Source organism: Opisthocomus hoazin, chromosome 30, assembly GCF_030867145.1.
Source record: "Opisthocomus hoazin isolate bOpiHoa1 chromosome 30, bOpiHoa1.hap1, whole genome shotgun sequence".
In the NCBI taxonomy this organism is placed as follows: Eukaryota; Metazoa; Chordata; class Aves; order Opisthocomiformes; family Opisthocomidae; genus Opisthocomus; species Opisthocomus hoazin.
The window spans coordinates 2269744-2290337 of NC_134443.1; the positions used below are offsets into that span (position 1 = coordinate 2269744).

Here is a 20594-nt window from a genome sequence, read left to right on the forward strand (position 1 = left end):
GAAGCTCGAGGCTAGCGCGCCGTCCCGCCGCCTCTCTGCCCGGCGGAGCGCGGGCTCGCTGCCTCGGCGGAGGACTGACGGCAGGGAGCCGGCGGCGGGAGAGAGAAGATGGCGGAGGCCTCGGCGGCGGCCGCCGTGTCCCAGCACCGCTTCTTCTGCCACAGCTGCAAGGGGGAGGTCAGCCCCAAGCTGCCGGTAAGCGCCGGGGGTTGGGGCCGCGGCGGGGGGGGGGGGGAGGAGGGAGGGGGGAGGCCGAGGCCTCTCAGTGGCGCTGCCACCCCCACCCGGGGCTGAGGGGCTGGCCCTGTCGCCCCCCACCCCCCCCCTCCGGGGGGGCCCTGCCCGGGGTTCAGCCTGAGGGAGGGTGTTTGTCCCCCACCCTAAGCCCTGCGAGCGGGGGTGACTCCCCCATCCCCGCCCCGACCTTTGTGGGGAAGGGGTTTCCCCTCCAAACCCTACAGACAGGGGTGACCCCCCCCCCCAAAATCACCTCAGGGACCCCCGCAGGGAAGGGATGCCCCCCGCCCTTCTTCCCTGAACCCCGTAGGGAAGGGGTGACCCCCAAAATCCCAGGGGGAAGGGCTGCTTCTGCAGAAACCCAGCGGTTTCAGGGTGCTCCCCCCAAGCCCAGGCTCTGGACAAAGGGGGGGCTCTGAAATCCTGCGGAGCCTTGTGGGGGGAACGGCTGGGGGGACTGCGTGTGTCCCCTCCCAGGGGGGACCCCCAGCTCGCACCCCCTAACCCAGCCTGCGAGGGGCTCATGGCCGCTGCGGTCCCTCGGGGGAGGAGGAGAGGGGAGCTGGGGACCGAGACCCCCCCAAACCCGGGGAGCCCAGCCCTGCAGGGGCAAGCAGGGAGGTGCCAGATCCCCGCGGCCCCTCGGCGAGGCGGCTCGAAGGGGGCCTGGGCTGGAGGGGCCTCCGCACCCCCCCGCCCCCTCTTGCGCTGTCGAGGATGGGAGGTTTGGTCCGTGGGGGCTGCGGCGGGGGGACATTTGGGGAGGGGGGGGGCAGGACTGGGGGGGGACAGAAGGGCCTGGCATCTCAAGGAGGAGGAGGAGGTGAACTGGGTGGCCGCCTTCGTCCAGCTGCCTGCGTCCTTCCCCGGCTGAGCAGCGTGGGACGGAGGGGAGACATCTCGTGGCCGTTACCTGCGGGCTGCGGCCCCGTCCCGGTCCGATTCCGGAGCTGTCCTTGCTCTGCCGCCGGTCGGGACCGCGTCTCCTGTCGGCTGCGGGCACCCCGGGACCCCGCACGCGGGGAGTCAGCGGCTTCGTTAACCCAGAAGGTTCATTTCGGAGCTGCGAGTTGGGGGCTTTCTCTGCCCCTGTGCTATCCGAGGGTGGTGGAGCCGCCCCGTCCTCCATCGCCGAGGAGGGGGAGGCCACGCGCAGACCCCTCGGGCACTGAGCCCCCTTCCCCGATTTCTGTGGCCCCTCGGCAGCAAGAGGGGTGCGCGCCGGCTCCGAAAGCGCTCGCACCCAGCCCAGCCTCCAGCGGGGGATTCTGCGGGCGCCAGCAGCCCCCCGCAGCTCAGCCTCATCTGCCGGGGTGGGATCAGCTCTCTGCACCCACATCCGTCCCAGCTCCGCTTCCCGGAGCCGGGAGCTTCACCTTTGGGTGCTTCTCTTCCCTCCTGTCTCCCAGATTTTGCTTCGCTCTCTTTTTACACCGCTCTTCTCTGTCGCTGACCTCACCGCGTCACCCTCCACTGTTTCAAAATCCGCTTTGTTAGAGAGAGTTACTGTCCCCAGCGCTCGGAGCCTGTCCGTCCCCGAGGCTCAGGCTTTGCTGGTGCCTCGGTAACCTTGCTTGTTTGTCCTGGGAGCAACACCCCAGGCCTGCTCCGCGAAACCCCTTCACGCCGACCCTCCGCCCGTTTTCCCTTTGCGTTTGCCCACGAGCCGTTCGCTTCGCTCCGAAATCGGGAGCCCGGGCGGACCGAGGTCCCTTCTGCTCCGCGTGGGCACTAAGGAGGTCGCCGCATCCTCTGCCTGGAGGGTGGCTTGCCCGGCTCTCCCAGCGTGTCTTGCTCCAGTTTCTATTTCAGGAGCGCCCAGAAACCCAGCTCAGGGGTGAGGCCTCGCTGGAGGCCGTTGTTTTGCCTCTCCCGCTCTCCTTCCTCTCCGGAGACGGCTGCATGTCGGTGGGGACCAGCGTCGCAGAGCTTTTGGTGGGCCTAGAAATGCAGGTTGTCACCATCCTGGCTTTATAAAAACCTTTGGAGCTTGTGCCTGCCACAGCAATGAATATTTTTGCTCTTTTGAGATCCCTGGTTGTTTTCTGGCCTGGCCCTGGGGTGGGGACGGGGACGGACAGGTTCCTGGTGACCCGCTGGGGACGCCGCTTGCCGTCAGTCATCCCCAAACCTGTTCCTTCACTCATCCCTTGGAAGGAGAACGCAGCCAGAACACCTTGACGCCCTTCCCCGGCCGGCCGGCTCGGCTGGGAGAGGCTTTTGCAATCTGTACTCGGCGCCAGGACGTGCTCTGAGCAGCGTGGGTCGGTGCTGTGCCCGTGGCTTGGGGGCGGTTGCCCGCGGGGTGTCCCCCGGCGTGGCCGTCACCCTGCCTCGCCAGCGGAGCCCTGGCTGGGTGCGGCCCGGTCTGACCCAGCGCTGGGTTCTCTTGGGCCGGTGACTCTCTCCGTGTCTCGGTTCACCTCCAGCAGAGCTGCAGGGAGGAAGGTCTGCGAAACCAGTGATAAACTGGGAGAAGCTGGACCCGTTTGCTGGGACCGGGACGTGGTCCTGTGCCCCCGAGCTCTTCTCTCGCCCCAGACAAGTCACTTCTCTCCCCGCCTTTGCAAAAACAAAACAAATGCTGAGCGCACCGTTTGGGGTTTTTTGTTTAAACTGCTTTCACCAGGATAACACAACCTGAGCCAAAAGCCCGGCGGCGGTCGCTTGTCCGGCGGGGGGTTCTTCGCACCGACCCCCCCCGAGCCAGAGGATCCGCTGCTGGTCGGCGAGACGGAGGGGCACGGGGCCGCTGCCGCTTCCCCAGCGAGCACGCGGCCGCCGTGGCCTCCCCTGCCATCGCCGGGCCCCGGCCAGGGCTCCCGGCAGGTCGGGTTCAGACGCAGCAGCCGTCGTCGACGGAGCTCCGCTCGCTTCAGCCGGAACCTTCCGGAGAGTGGGGGTGGCCTGGACCGCGCTCCTTGCCTGCACGTGCCAACGTGCAGGTGTCCCCAGCGGGGACATCGCCAGGGGCTGATGCCGTGCCTGGAGGGATCGCCTCGGGGTGGCCAGGGGCTGCAACCGTGCCTGGAGGGATCGCCTCAGGGTGGCCAGGGGCTGCAACCGTGCCTGGAGGGATCGCCTCAGGGTGGCTGGGTGCTGATGCCGTGCCTGGAGGGATCGCCTCGGGGTGGCTGGGTGCTGATGCCGTGCCTGGAGGGATCGCCTCAGGGTGGCTGGGCGCTGATGCCGTGCCTGGAGGGATCGCCTCGGGGTGGCCAGGGGCTGCGGCCGTGCCTGGAGGGATCGCCTCGGGGTGGCCAGGGGCTGATGCCGTGCCTGGAGGGATCGCCTCGGGGTGGCCAGGGGCTGATGCCGTGCCTCGAGGGATTTCAGCTCTCCCGCAGTGCCGACTGCTGCCGCGTGCTCGCTTCGGCCCCATGCTCCCCTCCGCAGAGGCAGCGGGACGGGGCTGGAGCGATGGCCCTGCCTGTCCCTGCCGTGGCCGGTTGCGTCCCTGGTAGGCTCCTGTCCCCGGAGCGGCCTGGTCCCCTCCGTCGCCGGTGCGAAGCTGGGTGGTCTCGGAGAGGAGCTGATCTCGCTGCGCGTTCCCTTACCCTGGGAGAGCTCTGGACGGACGCCGAGGGTGGCAGACCGTCCCCCCGCTGCCGCGCACGCGGAAAAGCTGCCGCCCGGGCGCCCGGCGATTCGGCCACGGAGTTCCCCTCGCGCGCGGCGCGGCTCGGAGAGACGCTTGGATCGGCTGCCGAGCTGCGCGGCGACGCTGGGGCGGACGCGAGGTCGGGGTGCGGTGGTCCCCGGCTGCGACAGCGGTGACAGCGCGGTGATCTGTAGCGAGGGGTGCGTCTGCGGCTCGGCGAGGGCCCTCTCCTTGCGCCGGGGGGAGAAGCAGCGGCAGGTTCTGGGGTCGGGTCCTGGGACGGAGGAGACCACGCGGGGCTTGGTGCGGGAGCGAGCAGGGAAGGGGGATGTCACTGCCTGGTTGTGACAGCTGCTTGGTCTCCTCTGGGAAAAATGTTTTTTATTTAAAAAAAAACCCCAACAACGAACCTTTTTTGGATAAAATTAGCTGTCTTGGGTTGTTTGAGCTCTGGATCCCCTTCCTGAGAGGGATTAGGGGGAAGGCGGTGGAAAATGATGGGCTGCTGAGCAGTCCTCCTGCTAGACCTCCCCGTGCCTGAAGCATCTCCTGGCTGGAGACTGTACCTGCGCCGTGGCGTTTAGGAATCGCAGCCCTCCAAGATTTCATCTTGTGACTTTGGCTTCCCGACACCCTCTGGCCGCAGCCTCCGCGGCCGACACGCAGCTCGAGGAAGGTCGAGGTGATGAGCTGCCTCGGGGACCCGGGGAGAAGCTGCTGAGCTCCGAGGGCGAGAGCCACGGCCCTGGCTCGCGTGCCGGCGCGACGGGAGAGCCGAGCAGCGGCTCTCGGGAGCTGGTGGCTGCCCCAGCATCCTCCCGGGAGAAGAGATGCCGTGGAGGGTTCTTTCGCTGCGCTGCTTCACGTGAGAAAACGAGAGCCATCTTTTCCTAACCGAGGGCTGAAGCATGTGAGGCTCAGCCTTGCTGTGAGCCGCGGCTTGGTCGCACGGCTCCGAGGTGTTCAGTGAGGGTTGGTTCCCTGCGTCTCCCGTGCTTTACTCGTGTCGGATACAAACCGTGGTGTTTAATGCGAGGAGCAGCTGCCCCGTGGGTGAGGCATTTGGAGGGTGCGGGGTGATGGTGCCCAGCACCTACAGCCATCGTTCAGCTGGGGGGGTTGCAGCAGGGATGTTTAATTCAGCAAGGACGAACGAGTCAAGCCAGGCCCGGGGTGGTGGAGCCGAGTTCTGCTGCCGCAGCTGCCTGGCGAGGAGAGGGGAAGGCGGGGAGGTTACGTCTGGGGTTGCAGCCCTGGGGCGGGCTCGTGGCCCTCGAGGGGAGGACAAGCGACCAAAGTAGAAGCGTGCGCAGCTGCCGGATGGAGCAAGAGTCAGGGAGAAGCTTCTCAGCTTGCCTTATTCTCTGTCCTTTGTCGAAGTCTGCTCCTCGCTGATCAGGGAGCTTGCTTTGATGTCTCTGCTCCAAGCTGCCGGTGCCCGGAACAGCTGGGAGGACACGAGAAGGAGACGGTTCGAGCCCGACCTTGTGGGTGAGGGTGACAAACTCCACACCATTACCTGCGGGCCCTTGGCCGCGGTGGCTGGGTGCAGCTCGGGTACTCTGTGGGTCCCCCAGCCCAACCCACTGCCCAAGCAGGGTCACCCAGAGCAGGGGGCACAGCACCGCAGCCAGGGGGGCTGGAATATCTCCAGAGAAGGAGACTCCACAGCCTCCCTGGGCAGCCTGGGCCAGGGCTCCGTCACCCTCAGAGGGAAGAAGTTCTTCCTCGGGTTCAGCTGGAGCTTCCTCTGCTCCAGTTTGTGCCCGTTGCCCCTTGTCCTGTTGCTGGGCACCACTGGAAAGAGCCTGGCCCCGGCCTCCTGACCCCCACCCTGCAGATATTTGTATTTTGTGTTCTGCCTGCTCGGCCCGAGAACCCGAGCCGCGCCATCGATGGACCACAGCAACCCGCACGTCGCCTTTCCTGGTGCTGGGCGGCCTTCAAATGCAGTTTTCCGCAGGGACCTCAAAACTCAGACTGGTTTGCTGCCCCACAGCTTCACTTGCTTCTTAATTGGGATGGCGTTTGCATCTTTCCCTCTGTTCTGGGGGTGAAGAGGGGCTTGGGGACCGCCTGGGTGTGCGGACCCACAAACCAGCGGCCCACAGACCACCTCGCCCGTCCTTTCTGCCTCGACGCAGGATCAAGTCTAGCAGCGTCGCTGCTGACAGACGCGCTTGGGCTAGACGTGTGCGTGCCACCCGGTTCTGGCTGCTTAGGAAATCATCTGGCTGCTTGCCTCCGGCTAACGAGCGCGCATCTCTCGTGAGCAGGGCGCAGCGGGCTCCCGTCGGGCAGAGCCGCAGGCAGCGAGGGCTGCTGGTGGGGTCTGGGTTTCTTTTCCTGCTGGGAAGCACGGACCACCAGGCTGAAGGGGAGTTGGGGCGATAGGGTGCTGCCGTTCCTCCCTGGAAAACCTTTTTCCTCGCGCTGTGGCTGGGTGCTGCTTGGGGAACGGGGTCCCTGTGCTCACCGGGGCGGTGGTGGTTGTCGGGACGGGGGGCACCCGCCGAGCTCCTGTGCAGGCAGGAGGCTCCGGCAGGGACCGGGGCTCCGATGCAGCCCGAAACCTCTCGCAGAAAGCGGGGAGAAGCCGAAGGGCTGGTGCCACTCCGTGCGTGCGATGGCTCTGCAGTATCCCACCCACCTCCCGCCGTCTGTTCTGGTTTCCCTTCTCCCTCCCCCCTGTTGCTATTTATCCCAAATGCCATTTTTATCTCTCTTCATGCTCTGACTCTACATCCGAGCTGCGGGGCAAGATGCTGGTAATTTCCATGCCGCTTGTAACATAAAAAGCAGCGTTCAAAAGCTTCCAGAAACGCATCAGACCTGTGGCCCCAGGAGGTGCAGCGGTGTCCCCGATGGCATGGCCTGCTGCTAACCTGGGGGGGGGGATCTCTTTCTAACGTGGTCGTTTTGACAGGGAAAATGCTGGAAACGAGTCAAGTGGAGGATTTTTCGGCAGCGCGGAACGTCCTCGTGGTTCGGTATCGCCCTGAAGCCCGGTGGGGCAGTGGGAAGCGGGGTGGGGTGGGGTGACACGAGCTTTCTGACCCCAGTGTTTCAGAGCCTGGCGTTGGACTCGGTCCGTCTTCGTTACTGGTAATTAATGCCAGGCGTTCACTGCTCCTCGCTGCTGATCTGCAGCTCAGACCCAGCGTCTCTGGAGGGGGACACCCGACGGCACTCTGCGCTTGGCAGAGCCTTTCCCAAGCAGGAGAGCTCCTGTTTTCCCTGGGTTAGAGTTTCCGTGCAGAGGTGGCTCCGGATGCAGCCGGGCTGGCTCTCCGGGGTGGCGTTGAGCCCCGCAATTTGCTCCTACGCAGAACCGAGCCGCACGCACGCCTCTGTCCTCGTTAGCCTTGCAATTCACGGATGCAAAGCCGAATGCCCCAGACAGATTTTTTTTTTCTTCATCCCCCCTCCTTCCTAAGAGCTCATCACCCATCAGTTCCCGTTACACTCAAGGCCGAGCGCTTTTCAGAACCTTCCGTGTGTTCAGCTGCCAGAATGGGCCTTTGAAAACCTGGGCTCCACCTCTGCGTCGCAGGCCGGGGTGTTGTGAGTGGTTTGGGAGCGAAGCTGCTGTGGGCAGCCCCCCGCCGCACGCTGCTCCATCTCTGAAGCCGCTGCACTGGCAGGCGAGGTGCCCCTGCCCAGGCGCAGCACCTGGGAAACGCGGCCGGCTAACGCTTCGCTTTGGGGGGAAAAAAGGGAAATGAGATTGATTGAGGTGTCTGGGGGGCTTGTGCACCCTTCCCAGGGAAATGCCGATGCCGGGGGAGCGCGATGCGGAGCTGCGCGGTGACAGGGGCCGGGCAGCTGAAGCTTGCGTGTCGTGAAAGCATAAAAAAGACGCGGGTGAGCTTGGAGCGGCCTCGGCGAGGGCGTTGCGTTACAGGGCTGGGGGATGTCTCGCCTGCGCCCCAGCTCTGGTAACGCCACGCCGGGAATTCGATCGGTCCTCGGGCTCGGCGGCGTGTTGGGAGCCCGAAGGAGGAGCTGGAGGAGCTGGCGTGCCGCTGCCTTCGGCGTCTTGTCTTGCCTTTCCTCTTCCTCGTCAGGCTCCAGGTCTAGGTGGCATGATTTGGCACCCAGGGCTCGAGGCTGTGGCTCGCGGACGCTGGCAGGGTCTGGGAAGCGTGAGTAAAGAAAGCAGGAATTACCAGGGGGCTCGGTTTTTGGACAGAGACCCCACAAATCATGGGTTGGAAAATCGCTGCCCAGAGCGCGGGGTTCGGGAGTGCTCCGTCTCCTGCTGCGGGACGGGCTGGGGAGGGAGGATCTGGGGGTACTTTTTGGTCTTGGCAGCGTTTTGCCCTACATCGACGTAGATCTCTAGGACAAAACGAGGGCTCTCGCAATGAGAGCAGAGCAACTTTTCTCCTTGAAAGGTCTCTTCCCCGCTCCTCCGAGAAGCTGCGGCTGCCTGCGTGGTTCCCCGCGAGCAGCTCCGCCGCTCCCCGGTGCCGAGGCCGGGGTCCCCGCGCGGTCGTGCGGCTGGGTGTGCCCAGCTCTCCGGTGAAGGGCGGCAGGGGTGCTCTCCTTCCCTTTCTCCGGGTGGATAAATGGCCGGCAATCGAGTGTTGCCGTGCCGATGGCCGTGAGGACGGAGCCCTTGTGCAAGCCCTGCGCCCGTGCTTGCCCTGGGCAGGGTGTCCCTGCTCGGTAACGCCGTGGGGGGCGAGGAAGCACGTGGAGATGTCAAATCCTTTGAGATCCTCCTAATGCAACCGAAACCCTGGTCTCCCAGGGTGCCTTTACAGGGAGAGGGAGCTCACCTGGGGCTCCTGGCCTGGAACTCCTTGAGCTCCGTCTTTTCCCTGAAACGGCGAGCGAAGCGCGCGGGGGTAACGCGGCTGCCTCTGTCTTCACAGGAGTACACCTGCCCGAGGTGCGAGTCTGGCTTCATCGAAGAAGTGACAGACGATTCCAGGTAACTCCCGCACGCTTACGTGTCTTCGGGGTTTGTGAGGTGCCTGGCGTAAAGCCTCGAACAAGTGCAGGCAACGAGGGTAAAGTGAGGAATGCGAAAGCAAAGCTCAGGTATTAGCGTGAGTTTGGACTTGATACCGGCGGAGGCTGAAAATCCGAGTGGCCGTCGGTCTCGTGCTGGAGCTGCGTGGAGGGGCCTGGGGAAGGCTTCCAGGAAGGTGGGAGGTTCGAACGAAGGCCGCACGAGGTCCCCTGAGCAGAAGCGCTTACCGGTTTTTGGCGCCTGTTTCTTTGGTCTGTCAGAGCGTTATTTTCTGAGGAATCAGGCTCGAATCTCAGTGCCTCACAGCACCTTTCCTTTTACCTCTGCTGGCCCCAGCTCAGGCTCCTGACTGCTGCTCCAATCCCGCAGCTCAGGCCGAGAGGGAAAGAAATACCTTTTCTCTCTAGGCTTTGGTTGTCGGTCACCCAGCAGAACGCACTGATGGCCAATTAGGGATGCAAAGCAATGCCCGTTCCGCGCTTACTGTGTTTGGTCTTGCTGAGAAAACTGCTTTATTTGGGTTGGGGGTAGGCGAGACGAAAGGGCACCGGTGGTTGCGTGAACCTGTGCTATCTGAGACTTGCCAGAGCCAGAGTCTGGGGCCAGAGTCACCGAGGAGAGGACTTAATGTCCCACTGCGTCCTCGTCTGAAATAGAAACGTGTGCCCGTCGGTGAAGGTGAGACTGGCGGGCTCCTCCGGGGCCCTGAGCACGCAATCCGTTGGCGGAGTGACGATGCTCCGTCTCAGGTGCCTCCTCCTGGGAGGCTCTCCAGGGTCTGGAGGGGTGGAAACCAGGTTTCTTCCGCGGTCTGGTTGTGCGTAGTGTGCTGGTGCTTGAACCTTTTCTGTCCCTAGGAATTATTCCGCCGTGTTCAGCACAGGCAGGCCCTGTGTGCTCCTCCCTTTCTCTCGCAGACCGCACGGGGACTGTCTTGCTGGCGTGGGCTCCCACCCGCGTGTAACCCCAGAAGGGGAGCGGGTTTCTGGAGGGCTGACCTGCTCTCACTCGCCTGTTTTTCTCCAGTTTTCTAGATGGCAGCGGCATAGACGACAGCCCGTCCACACAGTTTGCAGAGGTGAGTGTTGCTGTCGTGCGTGGGTTTTTCCAGCTGTAGCCATGAAGAGGTTTTCAGTCTTGGCTCCAGGTACAGTACGTGAAGGCATCTCCGCTCACTGCCTTGCGACGAGCACAGCTGATCTTCCCAAGAGTTTGCAGGAACTCAGCAAATTTCGAGGAGACTGTTGACCTTGCCGGGGTTGAGACCTGCCAGAGATTTGCTCACTGGGCAGGGCAGGAAAAGAAGGATGCTAGAAAGACAGGCTGGCCCTGGTCGGTGGTGCTCAGCCAGCCAGGGAGGGTGTTGCCTGACCGCCCTTTCCTACGTGCTCATCGCTGCTCGGAGTTTTACCAGAAATTCAGCTGTCGGAAAAACTTGGTAACAAAATCAGCGTCTCAGAATTTGGCTGCGTGGACCTCAGCGCGGGAGGTGTTGGGTGGCAAGGGCTGGAAGTGCCTGTTCTTACCCCGGTACCTAAAGTCTCAAGCAGCCGGGCGCGCGCCGACGGCCTGAGTCGGGCTCCGGGAATACACACGGCGAGCTCTGAGTCACCTGGGGCTCGTGGCTGCGGCGGCGGCTCCGCTTCCAGAGCCCGGGGAAGGACAGGCAGCTCTAGGCTCTGCTCTCGGGCTTCCTTCCTCAGGGCTCCGTTTCCCTTCCGGAGCTGAGCCGAGCCGCGTAAAACAGAGCGGAGTAAAACGTCTGCGCGTCTCCTCTGCCAGGAGGCCTTGCTCAGAGGTCGGGTTATTCGTTTGCTTGGTTATTGAGGAGTTTGAACTGTTTCTCGGTCCTGCCAGGCTCCTCAGCCCTCCCCGACGCCTCGTCGGCCGGGGCTGTCCCCGGGTGGATCTGGGGGTCTGCGTTGTCGCTGAGCTCCTGCGTGCGCTGCAGCAAAGCCGCTCGGTTCAGTGCCAGAAGCAGGGTCACCAAATGGCTGCAATTCCTCTGCGGCTTTGTGTTTCGGGTCTGGATCCCTCCTGTTTGCTTCCACGCTCCCCGCGTCCGGCCGGTTTGCCTCTCCTCGGCTCCTCTTCGGCTGGGCCCGTTGGTCTCCTGAACAACAGCTGTTGCCTGGATGTTGCTCGTCACCAGAAGGGTCCGTGCTCCAGCGGGATGAGGTGATCTCGCCTCGGAGCCCCTGTCTCGATTTGCAGAGAGCTTCGGGATGCCTCCGCATGAAAGGCGCTGTGTAAATTGAAATGGCTTTTAGGATTAATAATAAATGAAAGTCTTCTCTCAGCAGCGTGGCTGCAGGCGGGCAGAGCTCTGTCTTGATCACAACCAGCAGGAGGACAAGCAAAACTCTGTCTGTGGGGTATGAATTCAGAGAACAGGTCATCAACCTCTCTCTTTCCTCCAGCACCAGATTGAGCCAGGCAGTGTAAGAGACTTGTGAAGTGAGCTAATCTGGTGTGAAATGGAAATTAAGCCGCTCTGATCATGTCATAAGGCGTGATGAGGGTCTAGTACCAAGAAGACAAGAACAGCCCTCGCGTTACGCTCCGTGGCGTTTAATTCCCGCCGTAAATCCGAGGGCACCGCTCCTTCGAATGCCTGGCCTGGCCGTATCGAGCGCGAGCAGCAGCTTGCTCCCACGTGGCACACGGACGGTGTCTTGTCCTTGTTTTGTTGCCTCCTACCAAGTTGGTTGCTTTTTTTCTTTTCGTAAACCCACATCATCGATCGTCAGTGCCCTCCTCAGCTGTCGTTTGAATCCGTGGGTGATCTGAGTCGCGGAAGGAGTAGAACCAAGTGGCTGTTGGAGGAGAGGGTGGCTGAGGGGGCTCTTGGCTCCGAGCCGTGGCTCGGCGTGGGGGTGCCTTGCTCAGGTTCTGGGGTGTTTTCGTGCACCCCCCGGTTTCTCTGCAGGCTGGCAGAGAAATCCCAGCCCTCGGAGAGAGAGACCGGCCCTCGCGGTGCCCTGGGCTGGCTGAGCGAAGCACGCGAGCCGTGCGTAGCGGGAAGGAGCTGACACGTTGGTCTTCCCGGGGGTGGTGTATCTCATTAGTTTGGGCTATAATTAAGCGTGTTTGCCAGACTTTTTTCTGGGAGCCATGGTAACCAGATGAATTTGCTCAGTCACTTCTGTCGAGGTGGACTTCCCTGCCTCCGCGCTGGCAGCGGAGTCGCCGGGTTTAGTGACGGAGCTGTGTGTGGTTTGTGTCTCCCCCTCTCTCCCCCCAGCTTTGGGACCATTTGGACCACACAATGTTCTTTCCTGACTTCAGACCCTTTCTGAGTAGCAGCTCACTGGATCAAGACAGCAGGGACAACGAGAGGGGCCACCAAGCCCACGCCGACCTCTGGGGACCAAGCCGACCCCCGCGATTGCCCATGACGCGGAGGTACAGATCCCGGGGCAGCTCCCGCCCCGACAGGTCTCCCGCTATCGAAGGGTAAGTGCCTCAACTACCCCCTGCAAGTCTCTCCCTGCCCCAGCTGTGGACAGAAAGTGGGATTCTGGGGAGAAACCTGGTGAAACGGGATCCTGGCACTTACGGTGGGTGACCCTTGGACCCAGAAAACGTGGGGTTTCGCATCAGATGCTCTGCCCTTTGTCCCCCCTGGCCCGAAGCGGAGCCGCGTGGTGAGAAAGGTGGGTTTTGCCTGTAACGGTGCCAGCCCTCGCCACAGGGAAGCGAGTCAGCGCTTGGGAAACTCACTCGCTTCCTCTCCCAGCCCTCCCACGCTCTGACGAGCTGGCAGCCCTCGCTCTTCGTGCTGTGCCTCTGTCTCGGGGCTCGCCCTGCCGCGGAGGGATGCACCTAGGCCCCAGCCTGGCAGCGGCGTGGCTGCGATCGATCCGAGCAGTGTTTCACGTTTTGCTGCCCGTTCTTGCTGAGCTGTGGCTGCTGCCGTGTTTGCTCAACTTGTAATATGTTTTTTTTTTCTCTCTCTTTCGATTCCTCCCTCTTTAGAATAATACAGCAGATCTTTGCAGGGTTTTTTGCAAACTCAGCGATTCCTGGTTCGCAACACCCTTTTTCCTGGTGAGTAGCGAGTGTGGTTTACACCGTGGCTTTGTCCTGTCCACACCAGTAAACACCAGTGGTCTGGTGCTGGGGCGCTCCGTCTCCCCAGCGTGGCTTCCCTGGGAGGATCGTGCAGACCTCGGGGCTGGTTTGGGGTGGGGGGAAACGGCTTCCGTGACTCTCTGCTCCCGTCCGCAGGAGTGGGATGCTGCACTCGAATCCTGGGGACTACGCGTGGGGACAGAGCGGCCTTGATGCCATCGTCACCCAGGTAAGACCCTCGCCTGTGCCTGCGTGGAGAGAGTCCCAAGCTGGCTGGCCTGGGCTCCGATGGGTTTCTGTGCTCCTCCCGGGTCGGTCCCGCTGCTGGAGATGAGCCCTGGGTTTCAGATGAGGACTGGAACACACAGAATCCCAGCATGGCTGGGGTTGGGAGGGCCCTCTGTGGGTCACCCAGCCCAACCCCCTGCCCAAGCAGGGTCACCCAGAGCAGGCTGCACAGCACCGCAGCCAGGGGGGTTGGAATATCTCCAGAGAAGGAGACTCCACAGCCTCCCTGGGCAGCCTGGGCCAGGGCTCCGGCACCCTCAGAGGGAAGAAGTTCTTCCTCGGGTTCAGCTGGAGCTTCCTCTGCTCCAGTTTGTGCCCGTTGCCCCTTGTCCTGTCGCTGGGCACCACTGGAAAGAGTCTGGCCCCGTCCTCCTGACCCCCCCGTGCAGATATTTAGAGGCATTTCGAAGGTCCCCTCGCAGCCTTCTCTTCTCCAGGCTGAACAAGCCCAGCTCCCTCAGCCTCTCCTCATAGGAGAGATGCTCCAGTCCCCTCCTCATCCTCGTAGCCCTCCGCTGGACTCTCTCCAGTAGCTCCTCATCTTTCTTGAACTGGGGAGCCCAGGACTGGACCCAACACTGCAGATGGGGCCTCCCCAGGGCAGTGCAGAACGGACCGTCGGTCTCTGGCGTGGGCCCTGCGTCTGCAGAGGGGTCTAGGAGCAGGGACCGGCCCTCGCTCGAGTGGAAACGCAGCCTCTTGGGTCACCCCTTGGTCAGCCCACGCCTGGCGCAAGGCTCGCAGGTCCCTCCAAAGGCGAGTGTCTCCAGCGTCAGCGCCGAGTCCCTCAGCAGATCGAGCACTTCGCAGCCACGAGCCATTTCCCCCTGGGGTTTGTGGAGGGGTGAGCCGAGGCCGCTCCCGTTCCCTGGAAGCGTTGTCTGGCTCCTCCGAGGATCGGGGATGTCCAGCCTGCCCCAGGGCGCTGGCATCGCCGGGCTGGGAGGAGCAGACGGAGGCTGGACCGAGAGCTAATTTGGCTGCCGCTGTCGTGCTGCCGCCTCCCGAAAGCGCCTGGCAGAGCCATCTGCTGCCATTCATACGCAGCCCCCGGCTCCCCGGGCTGCATCACACCCGCCTTACTCACCGCTTCCCAAAAGGAGCCTGCAGCCCACACGGCATCTTCCGCCTCCCAGCCCGCACCCCGCAGCGCGGAGCAAGCCCCGGCAAGCGCGGGGCGCGGGGGCTGCTGACGCAGTCCGGATTTGGGGTTGGATTTGCGGCTCCGCTCGGCTGCCCGCTGGGTCTGGAGCAGCAGCCCTGCCCATCCCGGGGTTTCGTGTCATCCCGGGCATCTCGGCGGGGCCGTCAGTTAAATGAGGCTCCAAGAAATGCTTCTCCACCCCAGCCCTGACCGTGCTTGAACCCGTTTGAGCTGACTGGCAGGTGAATCTAGGTCTGAAGAGCCTGAAACTCCTGTGAGCCGTGACACTGCTAGCGCTGGGAGGGCGGTGCTGCCAGCACCGTCGCTGCAGCTCCAGCTCAGCCCCTGTGAAGCGTCGGGCTCCGCGCAGGAGATGCAGACCCGCGGGAGCACAGGCTTTGGTGCGGCTGCTTGGTTTGGTGGCCGGACCCGACTGAAGCAGCTTCTCTTTATAGCCCTGGGAGGTCTCCTCTCCTCCTAGCACCCAGGTCAAGCCTTGGGTGAGGCAGAGGGGGGTCCGTCTCCCTGGTGTCTGCAGTATGAGGTTCTTCCCCTGCTCAAAACATCTCTACCGACCCCGGTTCAGTTCAAAATCCTCCAGGACTGATGTAGCACCCGTGGCCGTGTCTCCCTTCCCGCCCCAGCCCCTCAGTCTCCCAGCTGTTGATGGCAGAGAAAATAGCTGGAAGGCAGCGATGTTGGAAGTGGGGCCTGCTGAGAGGCGTGGAAGTAAGGTCTGAACACCGAAAACGTTGCCGCAGAGGAGGGAGCGGGCACCTCTGCGCTGAATGTCCGAGCTGGGGTGAAACGGCCCGAGCTTGCTCCTGGGGCTGGGCAGCAGGAACGTTTCTGGCGAGGGAGCCAGGGCACGGCGGTGTCCGTCCCTTCAGGGCGTTGGGACGGGGTCGGGGACGTCCCCGGGGACAGCCTGCGCCGCGCTGCTCCTGCCTGGCGCTGCGAGCTCCGTGTTCGTGTGACGACGCTCTGCGCGGCACAGCCGTGTCCCCGCTCCTGAGCGTGACGTGTTGTCTTCTCCGCAGCTCTTGGGGCAGCTGGAAAACACGGGACCACCTCCAGCCGACAAGGAGAAGATCTCCTCGCTCCCGACAGTGACAGTAACTCAGGAACAAGTCGGTAAGCGAAATCAGCCGCCCGTGCCCAATGCCGCTCGCCTCCTGACACACACATCACAGACTCACAGAATGGTCGGGGTTGGCAGGGCCCTCTGTGGGTCACCCAGCCCAACCCCCTGCCCAAGCAGGGTCACCCAGAGCAGGGGGCACAGCACCGTGTCCAGGCGGGGCTGGAATATCTCCAGAGAAGGAGACTCCACAGCCTCCCTGGGCAGCCTGGGCCAGGGCTCCGTCACCCTCAGAGGGAAGAAGTTCTTCCTCGGGTTCAGCTGGAGCTTCCTCTGCTCCAGTTTGTGCCCGTTGCCCCTTGTCCTGTCGCTGGGCACCACTGGAAAGAGTCTGGCCCCATCCTCCTGACCCCCCCCTGCAGATATTTAGAGGCATTTCTAAGGTCCCCTCGCAGCCTTCTCTTCTCCAGGCTGAACAAGCCCAGCTCCCTCAGCCTCTCCTCACAGGAGAGATGCTCCAGTCCCCTCCTCATCCTCGTAGCCCTGCGCTGGACTCTCTCCAGTAGCTCCTCATCTCTCTTGAACTGGGGAGCCCAGCACTGGACCCAGCACTGCAGATGGGGCCTCCCCAGGGCAGAGCAGAGGGGGAGGAGAACCTCGCTTGCCCTGCTGCCCACACTCCTCCTCGTGCACCCCAGGATCCCCTTGGCCTTCTGGGCACCCAGGGCACGCTGCTGGCTCATGGTCACCCTGTCGTCCCCCAGCACTCCCAGTCCCTCTCCCCAGAGCTGCTCTCCAGCAGGTTCCCCCCAGCCTGTACTGGTGCCTGGGGTTGTTCCTCCCCAGGTGCAGGACCCTGCCCTTGCCCTGGTTGAACCTCATCAGGTTCCTCTCTGCCCAGCTCTCCAGCCTGCCCAGGTCACGCTGAATGTCCTCCCGAGCTGCCCCGCTCCCTCTGCCGAGGGTCGGCCCCGGCGCTGTGTCCCGGCGCTTCCCCGGCTGCTGCGGGCGGGTGGAAGGGCCGAGCTGCTCCCTCCTCCCCAGGGCTGGACACGCTCACCTCTCCCAGCTCGGGAGATCCCCAGCTTCGCTCCTGCTGTCGCTGCTGGAGTCCGGTTCTCCTGGAGCTCTCCGATCTCCACCAGCTCAGCCAAGGCCTCCTTCGCTCTGCAGCGCTCGCGCGGTCCCCACGCGCTGCTGTTTTGGCCTCCCGAACCCCTGATTGCTTTCCCTGCTCCCCGGGCTGGCCTCGGCGCGGGGCTGGCTCCGCTCTCGGGCCGGGAGCTGGGCTCTGCTCCTGCAGGCTGCTCCGGCTGCGTCGGGTGAGGCACGCGGGTCCCACAGCGCCGCTGGCAGCAGCACCCCGGGGGCTGCTCGTGACGGCCGGGGGTTTGCAGGGAGCTCAGCCCGGGGCTTTTTCTCCCCGTGTTTGCCGAGCGCTGTCTCTGAAGGCAGCTGGAAGGATCCCGTTCCCTCCAAGCTGCTCTGTTACTGGAAACCAAAACGCTCTGTTGAGACCAACAAACTGTTTGATTAGAAAAGCTGTTTCCACAACAGATATTTTTGTCTGGTGCTTTTTATAGACCCGTGTCTCTCCTCCTTGTCTGGGAAGCCAGGAAGCATCTGACTTTCCATGTTGTAATGCTGGGTCTCGCCTGGCTGAAGGGACAGAGCTCGGGCCGTGCCTGGCGGGCGAGCGGGGCCGGGCGCTCGCTCTCCCCGCCAGCTGCGCTGGGTGACCGAGGAAGCAGGGACCGGGCTCTCGTGGTCACGGCGCAGCGGCAGCCGCCTGGGCTCCTGCGGAGGAGGGTGTGCGTGGAAGCCTTGCCACGCTGCCCTGAGCCTGGGCGAGGAAGTCTGGGCAGGACTCGAGCTAAAACACCCTTAGCTGGGTTGATTTTCGTCAGCGCTGGCCGCGGGCGGGGAGCATCAGGGATTTCTCCGGCACCTGGCCGGTGAGCGCTGCCGTCCGCAGCGGGGCCCTGGCTCCTGGAGCCCGGAGTCGGGATTCCCGGAGAGCCAGAGCTGCCTGCCTCACCCTCCTCGCTCGCTGCGTCTCTTCCAGACACGGGTTTGGAGTGTCCGGTGTGCAAAGAGGACTACACGGTGGCGGAGCAAGTGCGGCAGCTACCGTGCAACCACTTCTTCCACAGCAACTGCATCGTGCCGTGGTTGGAGCTGGTAAGAGCCGGCGGCGGGGGGGCTCCGGGGGCTTCGCCGAGCCCCGCGTGGCTGCCGGGCCGGAACCGTGGCGGGGAGGCAGCCCATCCGAGCGGCGTTTCCCCGAACTCCCGCCGTTCTCTTGCAGCACGACACGTGTCCGGTGTGCAGGAAGAGCTTGAAAGGGGAAGATTCGACTCGGCAGACGCAGAACCCCGAGGCCTCAGCGAGCAACGGCTTCAGCAGCGACAGCCAGCTACACGACCGATGGACTTTCTGACGCTCGGGGGCTCGGGTCAAGTATCGTCACTGCGGGTGTACATTGTATTATAGCTCAAACAAAACAAAAAAGAGTAGCAGGAAATATAGGGCAGGGGAGGGAGCCCACCCTGTGGTATTACTGCAACGAGTGCTGTCTTCTTCCTGAAACTTTAACCTAGCATCTCCGAGCCGGTCGCGGCTCCGTTGGAATCCCCTCCTTAGTCCGGATTTCAGAGTCTTTTGGGTGATTTGACTTGATTTTATACTTGCGAAGCCTTTACTTCAAGCGTGGGCCCTTTGAAGGGGGGGGGGTGGCGCAGGGGGGTTGGGGAGACCCCCCCCCAGGCCTCTCCTCCAGCCTCCTCGCATCCCCCCGGCAAAGAGGTGGCAGATCTGGGTGGGGAAGGCGGCAGCGTCCCCGTTGCGGTGCTCCTCGTGGTGACGGATGGGGGGGGAAGGAGATTCCTGACTTCTCTGCCCCTCAAACCGAGCGGGGGGAATCGAAGCCAGGAGGGGGGGGGTCTTCCCCCTCTGCTCCGGAATTGAAGCCCCGGTGTCCCCAAACCAGCGTGCTGGGTTTGCAGAACCGAGGCGGAGGCGGCGCGGGGGCTCGGGCTGTCCCCGAGGCGCCGGCGGAGAGAAGCGGGCTGGGATCGGGCGTGCACCCAGCGGGGCTTTGCGTCTTGGCAGGGGCTGGGTTTGGTTGGGGGTTTTTTTCCTGGCCCTTCCCGGGTGCCCGTGTCCCCTTCCCGGGTGCCTGTGTCCCCTTCCTCAGGTGCCTGTGTCCCCTTCCTCGGGTGCCTGTGTCCCCTTCCTCAGGTGCCCGTGTCCCCTTCCTCGGGTGCCTGTGTCCCCTTCCTCAGGTGCCCGTGTCCCCTTCCCGGGTGCCCGTGTCCCCTTCCTCAGGTGCCCGTGTCCCCTTCCCGGGTGCCCGTGTCCCCTTCCCGGGTGCCCATGTCCCTCTCTCTGGGTGCCCGTGTCCCCTTCCCGGGTGCCTGTGTCCCTTTTCCAGGTGCCCGTGTCCCCTTTCCAGGTGCCCGTGTCCCCTTCCCGGGTGCCTGTGTCCCTTTTCCAGGTGCCCGTGTCCCCCTCTCTGGGTGCCTGTGTCCCCTTCCCGGCTGCCCGTGTCCCTTCCCCAGGTGCCCGTGTCCCCTTCCCCAGGTGCCCGTGTCCCCTTCCCCAGGTGCCCGTGTCTCCCTCTCCGGGTGCCCGTGTCCCCCTCTCTGGGTGCCCGTGTCCCCTTCCCAGGTGCCTGTGTCCCTTTTCCAGGTGCCCGTGTCCCCTCTCCCGGTGCCTGTGGTGTCCCCGGGTCTGTCCCCGCCCGTCCCCCGCCCACAGCGAGGTGCCGAGGGGCCGTAGCTGCCCGGTGCCGTGCGGCCCACGTGCAGGGCACCCCGCAGGGAAGCAGACCTGACCGCGCGGCCGTCGGAGCGGCCGACTCCTCGCGCATTCTGAACTCTCCCTTAGTCCGGTAACTGTCAGAGATCTCTTTATTTTTGCAGATTATTTTTTTTCCTTTGTTTTTTATTTTTGGGTTCTTTTTGTTTTTTGGTTTTTTCCCACTTCTGTAACATTTTGTCCATGTTCAGCTCCTTGTTTCTATCGTCCGAGTAACCTCCGTGCTTACGGTACCCACTGAACCACCACAGGGCTCGGCCCGGCGGCGGGCGGGGGGGGAGGTGGGTCGCGTCGAAACGTGTCGCCGCTGCCTCGCTGCCCACGGTGTACTGCGTACACTCGGTTTAAACTGGTGTTCGTTTGCTCTGAAGTCCAATAAAGGCCTTTATAAAGAAGCTGAGACGTGGAGAGGGATCGTTGGGGCTGGAGGGGGGGGGTGGAGGAGCCGGGGGGGCTGTTGGAGCATGACCAGGGATGGAAGTGAGCTCGGGGGGGGGGGGGGGGCTTTTCTGGTGAGAAAAATTCTGATTTAGGTGCTGGATGCACTGGTGTGGACTGAGGAGGGGTGACCGGGTGTCAGGAGGCCGGGGCCAGGCTCTTTCCAGTGGTGCCCAGCGACAGGACAAGGGGCAACGGGCACAAACTGGAGCAGAGGAAGCTCCAGCTGAACCCGAGGAAGAACTTCTTCCCTCTGAGGGTGACGGAGCCCTGGCCCAGGCTGCCCAGGGAGGCTGTGGAGTCTCCTTCTCTGGAGATATTCCAGCCCCCCTGGCCGCGGTGCTGTGCCCCCTGCTCTGGGTGACCCTGCTTGGGCAGGGGGTTGGGCTGGGTGACCCCCAGAGGGCCCTCCCAACCCCCCCCCATGCTGGGATTCTGTGCCCAGCCCCGGGACGGTGTTTTTGAGGCATCGGCAGCTGCGGGTGAGTCTGATCCCCCAGGACTGGGCTCCTGGGGGGCCGATACCCAACGCTGCCGCCGCCGTTCGCGTGCTTCGGCGGGAGGAAGGCAGGGAGGTGGGCGCGCCGACGCCCGCCCTGCGCCCAGCCACGAGCCCTGGCACCGAGACCGAGGATCTTGGGCTTCCACGGGCCGGGCTGGGACCGAGGAGCCGACGACCGGCTCTGGGCCGCGGGGGCTGGCGGCGGCGGGAGGGAAAAGGCTTCAACTGCGGCTGGATCCTGGTTTAAGCGTTTTCTTTGCCTGATCTCAGTGCTTTTCCCTCTTTCTCAGCATTTCACGCTCCCCCGCAGTGCCCTGCACGCAGGGTGGGTTTGGGGGGGCTGCGCACCGTCTAGGGATGGTTGGGGTCACGCCAGGTGCCCGCTCCTGGTCCTCCCTCGCACACGGTGCCGGCTCAGCCCCAAAGTGC

At 63.7% G+C, this 20594-nt stretch overlaps 1 protein-coding gene across 1 annotated transcript; it reads left to right on the forward strand.

The window, feature by feature from the left end:
• Positions 1-9: 9 nt before the first annotated feature.
• Positions 10-19620, forward strand: RNF115 (ring finger protein 115). Its single transcript, XM_075445144.1, has 9 exons — positions 10-195; positions 8719-8777; positions 9846-9897; positions 12064-12275; positions 12798-12869; positions 13050-13122; positions 15366-15459; positions 17472-17587; positions 17715-19620. Exons 1-9 carry the CDS (start codon positions 109-111, stop codon positions 17844-17846), a joined length of 897 nt encoding a protein of 298 aa, XP_075301259.1. The 5' UTR covers positions 10-108; the 3' UTR covers positions 17847-19620.
• Positions 19621-20594: the final 974 nt, after the last annotated feature.